The sequence below is a fragment of the Zootermopsis nevadensis genome, unplaced genomic scaffold, assembly GCF_977971745.1.
Source record: "Zootermopsis nevadensis isolate Lab colony 2312 unplaced genomic scaffold, Znev_1.0 Znev_ptg000007l, whole genome shotgun sequence".
Lineage (NCBI taxonomy): Eukaryota > Metazoa > Arthropoda > Insecta > Blattodea > Termopsidae > Zootermopsis > Zootermopsis nevadensis.
The window spans coordinates 2,056,359-2,075,624 of record NW_028259139.1 but is presented as its reverse complement, the minus strand read 5'-3'; the positions used below and the strand labels follow the sequence as shown (position 1 = coordinate 2,075,624).

Below are 19,266 nucleotides of genomic sequence, written 5' to 3'. Positions count from 1 at the left end.
TACAAGTGATTATTGTAGTAGCTGGAACAAAAGTATGTGGTGCAATGCCACACAATGGAGACACTCCCCCATGTATTGCTAAGTGTTGACTGCGCTGTGCTCCTGATTTTTCTGAGCATTGAGTTGTGATTTATTTACAATCATGCACAGGCTGTCACATAATCCTGCCATGTCTTTATTATGCTGTAAATGTACGAGGCGCATCCTCAAAGTAAGTTTCCCTGGGGCCGTTTACAGAAACAAAACACAATTTCATGGAAATATTTATTGCAACAGATACAGCAAGTGTCCAGCTATTTTTCAACATATTCGCCACCGGAATTGAGACATTGGTCATACCGTGGGACCAACTTTTGAATACCTGTGTCGTAGAAGTCTGCCGCCTGGGATTGGAACCATCTCCGCCTCTCTGTCATTCTCAAAACGCTGACGCTGACCGGACAGGAATTTCTTGAGGTGTAGGAAAAGATGGAAATCACTGGGAGCGAGGTCCGGGCTGTAGGGTGAATGATTAAACACCTCCCAGCTGAACTCCTGCAAGAGACTCGCTGTCCGTCGAGCCGTGTGCGGCCTAGCGTTATCACTGACCGCACTTCACAGTCGGCGGGAGCTGGAATAAGAACCTCCATCTTCAACAGCTGCAACGATGCTACTGTGAGAACGCGGGAGGTGCCGTTAGTGCATGCGCCATGCTACGTCATTGCTCTATCACGTACGCACAGTCGCTTCGCGCAATATAAGGTTTGCTAGCTGTGGGACGAGTGGGAAACTTACTTTGAGGACGCGCCTCGTATGTTACAGTTTATGTCTTGTGTTAAATATGAACTGGAATAGAAGAATCCAAAACATTCTCAGCTGTTACGACTGTTTTTTAGTGGGGGAATATTAGTAAAATATAACATGAAAGTCGCAATAAACAGACTGTTCAGAATGTAAGTTCTTCAAAGATATTTCTGAGCAACCTGAACATTTTGGTAATATAAATGTTTACAAAGAAAAATAAATAACAGCAGAATTATGTGGTGTACATTGCAACATAGTCAAGTGCAGAATTACTGTGCATTCACAAAAAAAAACAACAAAGATTCGCCACAATTTCTCGTCAACTAAAGATTGATTGAGATGCTTTTTTTAAAGAAATATAATCTGAACCTTGAGCTACATTTCATAGCCTTATTGTAGGAGGTAGAGTCCATAAAATGCAGATTCATAGCAGTGTTTATTATTGCCTAATTCCCGTGAGAGCAGAGAAACATTGTCCATTTATTAAAATGATTAAATGACACAGCAAAGGATTATAAACGCATTGTTATAATGACAAATAACTGAAGAATACATTGGTCAGAATATCTCATTGATTCTGTTAGAAAATGTTATAGCAAATTGAAGCGAGAATTCCTACAAAAATCCAACTCTGCTGTTAACAGTTTGGACTTTCTGTTGGTGTTGCAATTACGTAGTTTTTCTGTAACCTTGAAACAGAAACATCTTATTTCATCATGGCTACTGTAGCCGTCCTAATTCCATACCCTGTTCTCCCCTCCGCAATTTTGTGTTTAGCCCACTAACTCTGAGATGACTGAACTTTTGAATCAGGTTGGTTGGATTGTCAGTGCTTATAATACCGAATTATGTAAGAGATAGATCACGTATGGTGAACTGGGAAAGGACGAGTAAAGTGGTAATACCCTATTTCAAGGCGTATTTGTGGAAGGATTGGAAGAACCATGGAAGGAATTTGTGTAGGGTAGTCAGTGCTGAGATTCAGACCTGGAACTTTAACAAAACACTTCCAATTGTTGCTTTCTTCCTGTGATTCTTTAAACCTCTCCATCCAACATTAGCAATTGAAGAATTCTTTTGGAAATTTAGTACACATACCCACTAATCAGTCATGTTGATGTGTGATTAGTCACGTAATGATTTGGTGGCAGTTACTGCAGAAGAGGGCGTCTGTGTTCTTTGATACCAGTCTGCCATCATTCTGTTGTTATTTATTAACCCTGTGTTGTTATGGAAAATAAATTTAGTGTTTCCCCAGGGATTGTCAAAACAGTAAAAATCTGAATATCTGCCTATGAATTCACACAGCTTTAAAGCCTGTAAGACCACCTCAACATCTTCACCGCTATGAGAAGCTCAGATCTCACAAAATCTGAGTTGGTTACATTTTATGTATTTTTTTCAGCCATCACAATTCTAAAGTAAGTAATAAAATAGTCATAAAATTCTTCAGTTTTTTTTTATGAATTTAATGTAACACTTGTAGCTATAATACTTAATACAACAGAAATAGTGGAAATGGGAACACACTCTTGAATGAGGTAAGTTGGCACACAGACAGAAATATTAGACATGTCTTTTTTTTTTAACAGCTGAAAATATAAATGATAAACTAAGTGAAAGTAAATTGACGTAAAATGTTTTATTCTGATATTTACAGAAAAGTGGGTGTGTGAAATGAGAATATTTCCTTACAAAGGTTAAAGTTTTTATTCATCGGACATTAATCTGCAATACTTTGCTTCAGGAGGTGATAGCATGATGCGCAGTGGCGGTGGAGTTGTGCCGTCGTATGTGGGTGCCCCAGATCGATATGAGGATGGCTATCAGAATGGACCTCCAGGCTCATATTCAGAACAATATGGAGACAGATATCAGTCTGATAGGTATGTTGCTTTGCTTGTAGTAAACGTGGTAGTGTTCTGTCTGACGACAGGTCCATATGAACAGGATCCTTCGATCCTTTTCTCGGACTGGGACCTGTTCATATACATTCTTGGCAGATGATCCAGAAGTCGTTTGCCATTGCCTTCTTCTGTGTGTGTGAATGGAGTAATTGTTGGGATGCCACGGAGAAACCGGGGAAGCCCCCGGAGGAAAACTCCGTGTTGTCTAGACCACGGCCTTGCCCAACACAAGTTATAAATTCGGGCACCGCCGGGAATCGAACCCGAGACCCCAGGATTACAAGGCCAGCGTTCTAACCGCTAGACCACCTCATCTTATTATTATTATTTAGTGTTCTGTGTGACGACAGGTCCATATGAACAGGATCCTTCCATCCTTTTCTCTTCTCGGACTGGGACCTGTTCATATACGTTCTTGGCAGATGATCCAGAAGTGGTTTGCCATTGCCTTCTTCTGTGTGTGTGAATGGAGTAATTGTTGGGATGCCACAGAGAAACCGGGGAAGCCCCCGGAGGAAAACTCCGTGTTGTCTAGACCACGGCCTTGCCCAACACAAGTTATAAATTCGGGCACCTTTATAAACGTTGCATATATGGTTGCAAGTGCTAACAGCTATATTATTATGAGCATTACAACATCTTATTGCTAGAAAAGATACACAGTGAACCAGTAAGTAAGTACATATAAATGCATTTGTATTGCTATTTTCTATTCATGGTTAATATGTCTTGGTGACTCACATTTAATTTGATGTGCAGTCAGTCATTATTGTGAAACAGTGTTTTACGTTATTCCTCTTTGACGTTGCCATGTTTTTTTTAGTGTGTACGAAATAACTACGGGATATAAAGTGAAGCTTTCGCGGCAACTGAAGTTCATGAAAGACTCTCGGGTTACAAGCCGCCTCAGGTGGCTGATTGGTGAACAAATCATATCTTCTGCCAATGTTTCGAGAACAAACATTGGCAGAAGATAAGTTTTATTTACCATTCAGATGCCTGATGTAACTTGTAACCCGAGAGTTTTTCATTAACTACGGGGCCCTCGTGAAAGAACTGACTGTAGTATATTTCACGCAACTTTCTGTGTAAAGTATCATACTATAGAAGTGAAACCACAGTTTATTGAAGGTTGCAAGTTGTGTAGGTGTTCTTTATATTCAGAAAGAAATTATTAATGTAGTCATTTTTATTGTGAGGACTGCATGTAATGTAATGGCTTCAGGACAGATGTAATATATGCAATCACTGAATCATACCTCTGGTAAATTTAAAAATTTCTCTGTTCATTTCATTAACTTGGACCGTACAAATAGTAATGTGTCCATCATCTTGACTGAGATCAGAGAGTAGCAGTAGAAAGTGATGTCATATGCATTTATTTACTTATTCATGGTGAACCCTTTCAGCAGTAAGATCAGTTAACAAGATCAGTAATTAGTACATAGTAAGGTTTTCAGAACTTCACAATATCTGTCACTCTTCATCCATTTGTAGACCACCCCTCTTGACTTTAAAATTGAGACAGCTAAAGTATAAGTGTTGCCTTGCCATCCCACAACATGTCATCACCAAAATAGTATCGTAAATTTTATTCGATAATATTTATAATTTTCATATCTTGATGACTGTGCAAGTCTACACCATAAACTTCCTTATTCTATCAGAAGTTCAGGGGTTAATAAAGTGATTTGCTCTCTTGTGTCAGGTATGGTATGAAATCAGAGTATGGCAGGGAGCCACTTCACCCCACCCCTCCACGGCCTGGCTATGGGCCTCCAGCCATACCACAAGCTCCCGGAGGACCTAATGCATCAGGACCGCAGCAGGGATCAGTCATGATGGTTTATGGACTTGATCCAGAAAAGTCTAATACTGATAAACTGTTCAACATATTTTGTCTCTACGGCAATGTACTGCGTGTAAGTGTGTTACGATATCAGGTATGTTTCCTGTTAAATATAGTGGACTGTGACTGATCATTGACATTTGTGGGCTTGCAGATAAAGTTTCTGAAGACAAAGGAAGGGTGTGCCATGATCCAGATGGGGGATGGGCTGGCAGTGGAGCGCTGTGTACAGAACCTAAATAATGTGTCTCTTATGGGATCAAAGCTGCAGCTGGGGTGAGTGATATGATTAGAAATGAATACACATGGATGAAAGTAATTTCTTATATATCAGAGACTAATTGTTGACCAGGAACTTTGATGTGAAGATGTATCGTATTGTTGAATGGACATGTGTAACTAATTACCTCTAAAGAGTATGCCATACATGACATGGGAGCGTCAGGACATGAAACTGAATTAAAAAAGGATGCAATATGTACAGAAATTCTTTCTGTAAATGATGCAAGGGGTGCTTTATCCTACCCACATATTTCATTCCCTAAAGTTCTGAACAGATTCCATTTAAATTTTGTATTTGATGTGTACACGATATTGAGAGAACTTAATTTTTGTTATGTTGGTTCCCTATGGCCCTTACCGTATATGAAGTTTAAATTGAATTTCTCTCAAATATAGCTAATCATATAAAAGTTCAGTACATGACATAAAATGTAGATCTCATTTATACCCATTTTATTACACTTTCCATTATGGTTAATGTGCAGCAAAATACAAGTCCTCTTTGCAGTGTAATATTTGTAGTATTTGTGGTGGACTGGTGTGGACCAGATTTATATCTGCATGTGTTTAGTCAGTTTTCTTTAATCCTGAAGGTCCTATAAAATCTATGGCAAACAGTATGTTACGCGTATATACAGGTAGGGCTCGATTTACGCCGGGGATGCGTTCCTGGACGAACCGGCGTAAATTGAAACTCTTTTATAATGTAAATCAGTGGGAAGTCAATGACATGCGTTCCCAGCACCCAAACATTGACGTGTAATATAATGGCATTACGTTTAAAGCTCTGAAATAACATAAATAAAATAAAGGGTACTTAAAAAATATATTTTATACACTTACAATCGGCAATTCGTTGGTCCCCGTGATTGACTGCTTTTATTTCATGTGATTGATGTGTACAGTCATCTCTGCTGTTATGCGATAGTTGCATTCATGTAAGACGCCGACCTATAGAAAATCGCGTAGTAAAAATAACCCCGGTACCTCCGCAGAGATTAAATCAGTCCTTTGAAAGTTTAAAGCGTCAGGAATGAAATTGCACAAGAGCAGACTCACGTATGCAAAAGTTTGCATTTCACAAAACAGCTTTTACCGATTCATCGATCTCATTGGAGCAAATTCGCGTTAACGAAACATACGTAATTGCAGAGATGACTGTATTTATAGTTTTTATTCAAAATCAGCGATGTAAGAATTATGATTTAGTATAAGAATCGGTACGAGATACATTGTAAAACGGTTATAAATAATAGTAAAATATATATTTTTTTTTTTTTTTCGCTTTTTGACTTTCTGGTTTCAAAATCGGCGTTATTCTGAATCGGCGCAAATTGAACCGGCTGAAATCGAGGGCTACCTGTATAATGATAGGTTTGTGTGTTGCATTAAGATGGTATTTTGTGCACAGGTTTTCCAAACAAGCATTCCTAAGCGATGTACTGAACCCACACTTACTGCCTGACAAGAGTCCATCCTTCAAGGATTTTATGGGTAACAAGAACAATCGTTTCATTAATCCTACTATGGCCAGCAAGAACAGAATACAGCCCCCTTCTAAGGTAATTACTGGTATTACAGTACAGTGGAACTTTTTATTTACTGTCGGTGAGGCCTGATTAAAAAATTGTGTAAATTGTAGGAAATGTATAAATTATAATCATAGGGTTAGAGTTTATTTACATTACATTACGTACGCAGTCTTAGGGATGTACTAGAGATTCATATTAAAATGGATGTTTATGAAATACGGTGTTTAGTAAGTCGTGCTTTTTGTGTGAAGGATTTTAAGGTTTTGTGTGCCATTATCACATCCATAAATTAAATGGTCCCTGTATATGCTTGTATGTGCGCTGTAATTTTAAAATATTGATTTTATGTTCAGATCCTGCATTTCTTCAATACTCCGCCACATATGACAGAGGAACTGCTTAGTAATGTGTTCGAAGAGAAACAAGCACCATGTCCCAAGACCATCAAATTATTCCCGCTAAAGAGTAAGTACACATTGGACACTTGTTCACGGTCTATGTTTGTTTTGTCCCTCTCACTTAGCTTCTTGCTCCATAACCGCAGAAGATGTTTGTAATGGAAAGTCACAGGGAGAAAACATCAAAAAAGCAGTTGTAGCCTATTTTAAGGCAATGGTCCAGCATTTTTATGGAGGTACTAAGGATAACCACAAAAGGCTTGGTCAGGATAGTTGGTGTATAGGCTAATAAGACAGTCTGCTTCAAATTAAAAGTCATTTTAATCCTGCTTTCATTAAACCTCCTCTTATGTTAGCCCACACAATGAAAAATGTGCAGCTTTTGTCTTTGCTAAGAACAGTTTTTTTATTTCATTTATTATTTCTTTCCTGGTACATTGGAACGAAACTCAGAATTGCACTTCAGCTAATTTGTAATGCACTCGTGCCATAATTTTTGCATCCAGAATTCACTATCCTCTCAGATCTACATATTTCTTGAAATGCAGTCTAGTTGAATTGGGTTTGCTGAAGTGAATGGGCAAATTGTGGAACTGGATGATGAGAGTATAATATTCTCCTTCCATATGCATCTGCATCGTCTTCTTTTGCTGTCTTGTCTGTTATACTTTCCTAGGATAACATATTTTCAGTCTGATTACACATGTACACATGAACCAGCTGAGCCATAATTTTCTATTTCCTTTTCTAGTTCAACCTTTCTTATTGTTTGGTTTCACACTCATCTCCTCTAGGCTTCTTGAATACATATCGTTTAATTTATTGTTTGTGTTGCTATAATAATTTATATTTTTTTTATTTCTTGTGTTGTCAAGCAGCAGACAGAAGTTCATCCGGCCTTCTGGAGTTTGAGGATGTGGGTGACGCCCTGATAGCCCTCATGTTGTGTAATCATGCTCCTATTCAAACCCCAGGTAATTGTTACAATTATATTTCCCCTTTGGTATTGTTACAGGCCATCACGAGTTTGCATTTTATATTCTGTAAAAAAAATTTCTTTTATGCACTTTAATTTTGTTTCATTAATAAATTTGTTTGATAATTCTCCCTTTTCATTTGTCTCAAAAAAAATAATTTCTAATTAATTTTAAAAACTGCATATTAATAATAAAAAAAATATAGAACAAAAGTACAGTCTCATGGTCCATGACAAATTGTACTGATACAATCTTGTTATTGTTAAATTAACTTTACAAATCCTAACCATATTGTCAGCATGAACTTTTTAGTGCCCTGCAGGTCAGTGCTTCTACTGTTATAAGTAAATCATCACTAAAGGACTGCAATTCACATTATTTTGAATTTGTGCCACCACAAAAATAATTCTGCAACTTGCCCATAATAAAAATGCAGTTTCTTTTTGTGTAAAACATGTGCTTGTCTTCCTTATGCTATTTTCCAACCGTGGCCAATAGAATGATACTGATTTAAGTTTAAATATAGATGTATACCCGGTGGGGATACCGAATTGAAGCCAAATAATTAGTTTCCCACTTTGTGCAGTTTACAAGGTTGATAAACCAGGTCCGAGTACGAGCAGAGTTTGCCACCCAAGGCCGAAATCTAGGAATATTGATGACCATACATTATCTAAATTAGTGAGTGATTATGTTTTAGATCTGTATGAAGAGGGGTATCTCCCATTATTAGAAGTAGGAATTCAACTCAAGTCTGAAAAATATTGACAGCAAACTGTTAACTGGTAGTATCAAATCCTGCTATGATATATTACAGTAAGACATTATCTGGTTGGTTGTTAATCAGATCCTGCTTTTTTTAATTTGGCAAAGTAACAATCTTTTGATTGGTTTTTAGTATTACACAGGTTCTTGATATGAAATATCCAGCCCTTTAGTCCTCATATGCAAAACAGCTTTTCCGTTCGGTTGAAGTGATGGGGTGCGAAGAACAACGAGGGTTCCAAAACACAAAGAATGCTTATGGAAAATACGTGTACTCTTAAGTTAGAATACACCTTTCCACTTTTGCATTTAAAGTTACATTAATGTGCCCTGTGGATGATCCTATTTCATTACAGCTGCAACTTCAAATCATTATCACTTTTGCAGGTTGCAAGTTCCCATACATCATGAAGTTGTGCTTCTCGTCATCGCGCCAGATCCCAAATTCCTTGCGTAATAGTGGTAATAATGACCAGCAGCAGCACCAGGAAATGCAAGACGAAAACCTGGAATAGGTGCAGTTATGAAAAGTTGAACATTTTTCATTTTCTGTGGTGGATCAGGAGTTGTAATCATCTCTCACACCCTGCTCTCTGGTTCTTATTTGCTGCCCGCCTCCCAACTTTCCCCGTTGTTCACCAAGTTTTATTAAATGGACATCTTATTAAGCTATGCATAGTTTTAGTTTCATGAACCGTTTCTGACGAGCCAGTTGCTAGTACAGGTCATTTCTTAAAAATTGACATGAGGCAGACAGTGTAGAAAATAAAATATTTTGCAGTTTGATGTTGTCCGTTCATATAACTTCGGTGCATCAAACAAGTTAGATCATCACAAGCCTAAGGGAACCTGCATCGTTGGCTAAATCAGTTTGTTGGCAGGTAAATTGTTACTGTTAAATTTAATAGTTACAGTCTCGAAGTGCATGCTCATCATCAAAGCCTTGCAGCCATGTGTCGTAGTTAATTCAACACCTTTTTATTTATACTTTTCTTTTTGAAGAAGGCAACCTGCTTTGGCTCCTCAAATGAATCTGCTCATTGATACAGCATTGCATATGAGCTCAAAAGAGCTGAAATAGATGAGGTGGAAATGAATCATGAGTAATACAGGTTTTGTGAGTTATGGAAATTTTATTCACATAACAGAATTAAATCTCTAAGAGTACAGAATGTTGAACGTTTGTACGTAGGATTTGAGCTTCTTACAGCGGTGAGTAAAACGATGGCTGTCTTCTGGGTTGTAGCGCCGTGTAGTCTGGTAGAAATTTACCAGTTTCAGAGGTTCTTCTTACCAGTAAGTCATGTGCTGCGTACGAGGCTTACTCTTCGCCTTGATGGAGGCAGCAAGGACCTCTAGCACTGATAAACTTCTACCAGACTACATGGTGCTACGACCCAGAAGAATGTTTTGTTTCATACTTCATACTGATGAAAAAGCTGGGAGGACTGAGAGTCTAGGACTGTTCCATCAAATGTTTGTCCTCTCATGTCTCATCCATTTGTTAACAGAATTTACGTTTTGGGAAAAAGTGTCTGTGGCTGTTGGGAAGGAGATTGGTGGTAGGTATCCTTCGTCTTGCAGCATATCATGTATTCTTCCTTGTTCACTGTTACAGAGTTAATGTTAATGTAGAAAATGTGTCTTGAGGGGAAACAAATTAAACTTTGATGCTATAATTGGAGCTCTAAATGCAAAGTTAGCAGGGACATGCTCTGCACAGTAAGGATCAGAGGACTGTAGGTTTTATACCGGGTCATATCTAAGTGCAGGTTTTCTGGATGTGAATTGAAACCCCAACTTTACCAAACTTAAATTGTTGATGCCACACCCCTGAATGACGTGTAGGTCCCGTGTCCATAATTCTTTCAGTATATCATGGAGAGTAACAGAATCTGGCCTGTGAGTACTTATAATCGGGGCTGTGGCGTCTGAGTCAGAAGCAATTTTAGGTGGAGTCGGGAGTCGGTAAAAATGCTGTTGTCTGGTAGCAAGGATTGTAACATGGTGTGAACTTAACTAGGCAGCATCAGTCAATCTTTGAAACATTTATCATTGACTTTCTCTCTCAGCGTTTTGGGAGGATAGGTGAAGAGGTGTTTTATTTTATCATTGTTTTACTATGTTTTTAAAATTCAAACACAAAAGCATCAGATTTTGAACAAACAAAATTAACTCTTCAGTTGTTTTATCATATTTACACAGTTTTACCAGATCGCAAGAAGACACTGCTGAACATGAGGTATTGAAATTCAAGTGAAAGTCGTAGCATTGTCACATCTTTGTAACTTTCTCTCTCTTGGCATCACAAAACACCAGTCACACCATCATCTTTAAATCTAGCATACACGGAATGAACAGTCTCCTTTCCGAAAGTCCCATAGCCACAGTGAAGTTTAGCTGACGTATAAGAAGCTGTTTTCTTGTTGCATATAATAATTTCATATTCATAGTGAGTCATTATTAATAGTTTTGGCTTGTGTGCTTTTTTAAGAACTGGTACTGTTTGCAGCAAGTTACAAGTATACCATGAAGTGGACAGCACATATGACCAGATAATATAATAGATGCCTGATTGTCACATAATAGGCTTTTATGTGATTTAACACTCTCGCTTATAGGCCTGTCAAAAGAATAACTGTACTGTTTCATAAAACTTGGGTAACACCGAGGCTGGAAAGACAAGAAGCAGAAAGTGATGAAAATCAAGTACTTAGCATATTTCTGTAATTTTTTAACATATATATGTAACAGAAAGTCATCTTTTTAACAGTCTACTTCGGTGCCGACTGGCCTAGCTGAATGTGCCTCGTCTGTAGGATTGCTGGGAGGTAGAGGGTTAGATACCTTCTGAGATTCATTACTTGATTTTTTTAAATGATGGCAAATTAAAACTCTGTAAGATAATTTACAAATTAGGTGTGAGAATATGGTCAAAACACCTACCTTATCTGCTTATAATACGTAATAAATCTTTCAAATGAATACTATGCAAGCAGAGAGCAGGGTGTGCTTGTTATTCTTTTGTTGCAATATCTGCCTTTCTCATTGTGGCAGCATGTAAATGGTGAGCGTTGGGCCTAACCTAGAGTAGTCAATAACTTTTTTATACATCTAATGCCACCACATCATAGTAGGAATTCCATTCTTCTTCTTCTTCTTTTTCCTTAGAAGGCCATTTGCTCTTTATAAAATAACTTTTTTCTGAAGTCCAGACTGTGGAGAAGTTAATAAAGACATAGATATAATGGGAGAAAGTAAGCAGATAAGACAGAGGATTCCCTCGATCTTGAATTTATCTGCTTGTTGCCAAGTTGATTGTCAATTGTTGCACAAGGGAAGGTGACTGGAAGGCCAAACGTGCATCATCTATCAGTACCGAGCAGGTTTTCTGCTCTTCTGACATAACAACCACAACAGCAAAATCCTCATGTGAACAAACATGAGGTGAATCTGAAACATATCAGTATAGTGCTTATATTTAAATTAATGGAAGGGATACTATTTTCAAAAGTATCATTCCAGAAATTTTTAAACAGTTGTAATTGGTGTTTTTTACGTGTTCCATGTGAAGTGTCTCCTTTTCTCTTGGTCGTTGACAAATTTAGCTCATTACCCTGCATTCGTTGGGTCTTCCTCTTTGATATCACAAGTTGTTTCCCCAATCAATGAGATGCAGTATTGCTTCAACTTGGTTTTACATACTTTTATATAGAATTTTCATTTACATTACTTTTGTAAGCAAGCATGTGCATATGTTAGTTACTTTCTCCCTAAATGAGGAACCAGAGCTATTAAAGACAGTAGAGTTTATTGTAGATTCTAGACTTTGAAGACCAGCATTTGGTTATGTTGGGCTGGTGCATTGCGTTGAAGAGCATGTAGCAGCCTCCACCAACTAACGCACTAGATAGTGATTTCCAGCCAACTGAGGGTGGCCCTTGTAATCATGTTCTCATTTCAAAGCAGAAATGTAATTAGGCCCTGAAATGTTACGACCTCTTATGACACAAGACCTACTGCTAAATACTTGATAAGACTGACGGTAACAGTTGGGTTCCATCATTCATATTTTCTGAAAGAGTTTTTAACGGACGTTATGTATTGGAAATCCAGCAGAAAGTTGGATTGACCAATGGAGAATTAATAGAGGTGTTTTTTTAACACTTTAACATTTTGTTCTATAAAAGGCAAGGAATATTGGAGTTTCTTGACCAGATGAATGATTATCATCATCTCAAGAAGGATTCTTTCTATATGGATTTACTTAAAGCATTTAAATGTTTTTGGCGTTCAGTAGATATTGTCAGTTAATTTCAATTCAGAAATCTTATCTGGCTATTAAATCCAAATAAATGTTATTTTTCAAACATTGTACTTTTGATATGTTCTATAAGTGCCCTTCATTCAGAAAATTAACATGTTGCAAGTAATGTAACCAGCTCTGTGCCAGCCCAGGAAGCCATGTGCATGAAGATTTGTATTCTGTTTTCTGTATAATGTATTGTTCTCAGACATCACCAGAGCTGCTTAGTTGTGATATAGACATACTTCTCCCTTCCTAAGTCAGTAGTTAACCCTACAAACTTACTTCCTTTTCAGGTTTTGATTCCAACAGTTCTTTATTATTTGCACATAGAATATGGTGATGGGCATTGTGTCCAGCCTGCTACTGTCCATGCCTTTATTTCTAATTTTTGTTTCCCATACTACAGGACTCACCCTGTGTGGAAATACATGTGTATCACTTAGATAGCAAAGTTGTTTTGCGTTTAGAATAGTTAAGCCTTCCCTGCTGTTGTCTACAGCTAATAGCGCTACAACACCAGTTTCACAATCCTGCCAGCCACGGCTGTAGCAGTGAGGTTTGCTCACCGCAATATCGCTGCTTTATGTGAACAAAAGATCTGGTTTTTGAGCTTCCATATTTCAGCTGCTGTCAGGATACAAGTCATCAAAAATAGATTTCTTATATATATATATAAATGTTCTTCCATTTATATTGTTTCCTTTCCATATTCTGTACTACTGTAATAAAACTTGGTATCTATTTTATACAAGTGAAAAGATATTATAGTGAATACATAGAAACATTTTATTTTGTAAATAAACCGAAGGGTGTGTTCTGACCAGCAATGCTTTTGAGTGACATGGATGGTGAAAGTTAAGTCTCTCTCTCACCACGACAGGAATTACAGCTCATGAGCACCTGCTCATTCCGCTTAGTATGTGATTCATAATCATTGCTGTTGTCACAGTAAAGGTTGAAAATATGAAATTAGAAACTATATTTTTCACACTAATGTTGTTAAAATTATGTAATCTCAAAACCCAGATCTCTTACCATTTCATAAGATATTTTAAGATTACGCTTTGTAATAAAATGGCTGATGACCTCAATAAATGATTCTCGTTAGTGTTAGCACTAATTTAGTATGTTTTATTATTTTAAGCAGTTATTTCAAGAGTAGAAATATTTAATTTACATACAAATTTCAGGCCTCTCTCCGTTTTCTTTATTCTCCTTACCATTTTAGATATAAATATACTAATACTCTTAATGTGTTGGGTTGTAAATTGCAGGATAGGTTTTATATTTCCAATTAGATTTTAGTGGAGCTGATTGGAGTTTGTTTATTATGATAATATAGGCGACATTGCGATGACACTTCCTGCCCGGCCAAGGCACTCATGGTGCATTGCGTAGAGCACTTGCAAGTATTTTGTATAACATATGACTGAAGAGGGACGTTGTATATTGTTTTGCTGGTAGAGCTGTTCCGATGCCATTGTGATGTAGCAGCCATCATATAGTAGATCAGCAGCACCTGTTGTCTGCATTGGAGTTGTTTAATGCTTCAGTTGCAGAGCATGCAGAATGGTAATAAACTGGGCATTTTTTTTAAAGTTCCAGTAATCAAGCACTGTTTGCCCTTCTTTTAATGTAATTGTTTTGTTTTGAAGTGTATCAGCTGTGCGATCACACTCATGTTGGTACTTGGATTGTCCGCACCAATATTAAATTTGGAATGTCACCATTTTCAAATTTTTGTGCTGCAGCTCATACAAGATCTGTCATGCTGTTTCATAAATATACAACATAAGCATAATTGAACATGTATTTTATACATGGTTTGTTTACATGTTTGAATTACATGTAATAGAAAACCACTTTATATTGAATCATGTGGCCCTAGGAAGCCTGCCTCAAGGGTTATATATATAAAGGTTAAAATATTCTGTTACACACATCGCTGCTTCTTTTATTAACATTATTATAGAGCAGCATCTTTTGGTCCAGCTGGAACATTATCAGGCTCCACAGGTACTGTGTGAAAAAAATTAATACAGAAAATACTTTATCGTTAATGCAGGTTTGGATACATAAAATACATCGTGTTTAGATGAATATATTAATATGTTTGGTGTTCCAAGATTGTGTTAATAATGTGTTTTGTATATTAATTTTGCATCAGACACTACCTGCAGAGTCTGAAGATGGTCGAGCAGGACCAAAATGTGCTATTCTAGAATAATGTTCATAAATGAAAAAAAGTTTTATTTCAGTGTTTCATTACTGATTCTGTCATTACTTTTGTGTTAACATAGTTGTAAGTAGTGCTCAAATCTAAAGAGGTTTTTAATCTCTTCTTTCACCATCTATTACACACCAAAGATTATAATATAAGTATGGTTTTATATTGGTAGAATGGTATGTGACTGCTAGAGAGTATGACTTGAAAATGGATATCAGTTTAGTAGATCTCATGATGGGCAGCATTAGACACATTCTGGCCTGATTTGGCTACCAAAATTATAGCTGAATTTATTCAGTGTTTTTCAATCTGTGCAGTACGACAAAAACGAAAAACGAGCAAAGTATGCACGTCAGTTTTCATTTTTGTATATTGGTATGTACCGACTCTTAAATTCTAGAATAGAAATATATTTGTACAAACCCAATAATTTGTCATAATTGGCATTGAGGAAACTGAAAATTGGTATTATAAGAGTGCTTGCCTTTGTACAAAATAAATAATCCAGCATGATTCAGGCATGTTTTTATGCATATATTCATAAACTCCCATTTCAGTATTTGATTAATTTGAAAGTATGCTTTACAGGTATACCTCAATATTCATGGGGGGGGGGGGGGTTCTTTCCATGAAGGTCACATATTATTTCCTTTTAATGGATTAATATTTTCTATCTTAATGGCTTTCGTACTTCCACTTACATTACTAATGTCATTTGTCTTCATGAGATGTTGCTGTTGCACTAGTGAGGCATGGACTGAACTCGGACATACCGCGTTATAGTTAATATGTGCAGGTTAGATGCTGAGAAGGTGCACAAAGCTTGTGGAGCTGCAGCTTGGGAAACTTTTCAAACAAAATTTATGGTATTGTATTGGGAGCTTGACTGAATTTGCAGATACGTACACATTGACATAGTCATCATCTTAATGGCTACAATTTTTATCAAAGGCACTTTTTGACTGAGTCAGTACTTATTAAATAGTGTTTGAAGTATGAGTTGTATCATTAAATTTCAACAAAATCTCTCGTGTTCTTTTCCATTGATTGGCTGACAGTCAAGGTGCTTAGATGTTATTCTGAAGTATTTGTTAGGGGGCTTATGGTAATAGGATTAAGGTACTTTCCATCCATGAGCAGAAGTTCTCTTTTCAAGACCATGTGGATCAAGTGTGAAGTTTCCCCCTCGTCTCTGACAAAGTCAAAACTGTATGTGAGGTATACCAGTCTCCATGGGTCATATCATCTAGATTCTTTGAGATTTTGGTGACATTTCATTTATTCAGGTAGTTCTGTTTAATGAGTATCACCACCTATAAATTTCATTCATTTTAAGTGTCGAGGTATATATATTTCTTTATGTCGCAAAACATTTTCTGGTTCCTGAACTTCTGTATACATACAGAATTTATATGTACCAGTTGGCTTTAATTTCAAAGGTCAAGCATCCATCATGGATTTCTCATTCTTATAATATTAGCAGTGCTTATATGGAATTTATTAAGTATGTGTTGGAGAGTGTGAACTCGCCCCCAGGGTAATGTGTGCATCGAGTTGTTAGGGTTGACTTCTTCTGCATGCTGCTGTAATGGTTGTGTTGTAACATTTCCATACACATAGTCATAGTTACTGTAGAATTGCTGTTAATTACAAAAGAAACAAATAAGAAAACTACTTAGATTTTAAGTGATAAAGCCACACAAAGTCAATTAAAACATCTTTGAATGTGAATAAGATTGTCGTGTTTTTCTATGCTGCCATAAATTGTACTCCATCATCTCATGTGTGTCTATGTTGGCAACACAGTAATAATAAATATGATTACAGTGGTCTTGTAAGCTTTATTCACTCCCTTTCAAGGTTACCTGTCGAACAGTGTCTTTCGTCATTCTATAAAGTTATCCATCTGAATTGATTTTTCCATTATTGTGGTTTAATACCTTGAAACCATTCCTAATTTAAATTTTGATGTAGCCTGACAATTTTAAACATCTCGCTTTCTGCAGTGAATGTAATAGTGGATTGTGTCTTTTTCTTTACATGGTATGATAAGTTTTATCAGTTTTCAAATGCTCTGTGGTTAATTTGATTCTGCAAATCTGTAACTTAGAAGACTGAATGTCTGCCTGATTGTGAAATGTATTGTAGGATCAGAATAAAGTGATCATGTTCAGTCAGTTTCCATAGAATGTTGTGTATATTTTACTGTACTTGGTTATCCCAGCTTCTGAGCATGGCTAGACTTAATTACAAATAAAAAGAAAAAAAATGTCTCAACTGTTATACTTTTGGAAGCAGAGGAACTTTGTTGGTGTGAATTAAATTAGGACTCAGGTTGATGGAGTGAGTACTCAAATTATGAGTGTGATATTTATGCAGTGTTATAAGAAGGGTTGTGGTTTTAAACAAATATGGTTAAGAACTTTTCTCATTTGCATGATCCGTTTTGTGTGCGTATGGTTGTTGTCCAACCGTTTTTACTTCTACTCTGTCGACAAATTTCCCTCATGTGGTGGTTACAAGTGAAGATGCAGAAGACTAGTGTGGTGTAATTAATCACTGATGCAAAAACGAAGTTTGGGAAAATGAAATTTTGAAGAAGTTACAGACTGAGACAGCTGCAATTACCGTTATTGTATATATAACTACCTGACGTTAGGACAATTTGTACCGCATTGTACGAATTATATTTTTACGGCGTTGCATCTCTGTATGAATCCGTTGGTATCAATCACGGATTATCCGCGTTGTCTGGCTGCCGCTCGTAGGAGAGTGGAGTCGTAGAAAACATATAACGTAGTGGTTTAGTCTTTTTAATTATGCTAATTTTCCATTATTCGTAGTTGATTACTGTTTTACTTCCGTTAGTATATTTAAGTGTGTTCCAAATTCTGTATTCCTTTATGTGTATGAACAGAGGAAATCATTGAGTTTGACGTGTGAGTACCAGGCATTTATAACAGTGTTTTACCTTAGGTTGAATCAGATTGTGTTGACAGTTTATACCAATGAATAATATAATAGAAGTTTATATTTTCATTACGTTCTTCCTCTTGTGGTATTAGGTTATAACTGACCGCATAGCAATTTCGGATTGCATCAGTCATTTATTTCAAGATCGTGTGACATGTGTAGTTCAAACAGTGAGCAGCATTTACAGGTGTTTGCTATGTTTATCAACACAGAGGAATCAACCCGAAGTTAGAAGACAGCCATCTTTCTTAAATCTAGATGAATTGAATGTTATTCTTATTTTACTTGCAGCAGTTTGGAAATATGGACTTTGTAGCTTTTAATAAAACAAATTCTGCTGCTTGTGTATAGTACGTATAAGCAAATTTGTGTAATATCTGAATTTGTCGTACTTTGCCTCGGGAGTTGCCCATATAAGCATGTAAACCACAGAAGAACAGAAATATTGGAGGTTGAGATTGTTTTTGTCATATAAATGGTTAGTGCAGTTAGAGTCAGTGCGAGTGTGTAACGGGCACTATGAAATATGGTTTGTTGTTAGCGCAAGAGAACGGCGTACGTGCGTGCCAGGCCATGTGCTGCATCTTTCAGCGCAGATCGTGCGACCATCTATCGGTTATTCTATGAACTACATGCGTTGCGCCCCCAAATTTAATACGCAACTGATTGGATTTTCACGAAAATTGGCATGGAGAATGTGTCATTAGAGGCAAGTGAAGACTCGTGCTTCAAAACCCAAAGTCGTGATAAAGGACGATGATAGCAAGAGGATTTCTGTCTTCTGGGTTATTGCGCTGTGTAGTCTGGTCGATGTTAACCAACGTTTCAGAGGTCATACTGCCTCCGTCATCAGGGCGATGATAGCGCTTGATAGTCACGTATGCTGAAATTTGTGAGCTGGAACTATGATGACATTGGAACTCATGATCTTTTGCGCATGCGCGATGACACATTGTTGCCGCAGTGACTTTGATACCACTGTTACGTGTTTTGTTGTTCATTGTGTGATGTGATGACGTTATCACCATTCCCATCCGCCTACAGTAAGTGGAGAATGACTGGACTGATTTTCATGAAATGTCTGAAAAGAAAATGTCGGAGATTTTAAATGAGCAACTTCGCGTTCGGATGACAAATCATAAAAAAAATTCGTAGGAGTGATATCTCGCGATTCAAATCTTTGTTCGTGCGGCTTACTCATCGCCCTGATGATGGAGTCAGCAAGGACCTCTGAAACGTCGGTAAACTTCCACCAGACTACACG

The 19,266-nt window shown here is 37.1% G+C and overlaps 1 protein-coding gene across 3 annotated transcripts in view; it reads left to right on the top strand.

The window, feature by feature from the left end:
- sm (heterogeneous nuclear ribonucleoprotein L) overlaps positions 1-16,860 on the top strand; it is a 124,786-nt gene extending 107,926 nt beyond the window's left edge. For 2 of the 3 annotated variants that reach the window (XM_087343931.1, XM_087343933.1), the window contains 7 exons: positions 2,531-2,669; positions 4,399-4,612; positions 4,694-4,815; positions 6,233-6,383; positions 6,707-6,818; positions 7,627-7,725; positions 8,881-16,860. In XM_087343931.1, coding sequence (XP_087200057.1) covers positions 2,531-2,669; positions 4,399-4,612; positions 4,694-4,815; positions 6,233-6,383; positions 6,707-6,818; positions 7,627-7,725; positions 8,881-9,008 — 965 coding nt within the window. In that variant the 3' untranslated portion in view covers positions 9,009-16,860. The remainder of the gene's footprint in view (positions 1-2,530; positions 2,670-4,398; positions 4,613-4,693; positions 4,816-6,232; positions 6,384-6,706; positions 6,819-7,626; positions 7,726-8,880) is intronic. The other variant, XM_087343932.1, reaches the window with a different exon arrangement.
- Positions 16,861-19,266: the final 2,406 nt, after the last annotated feature.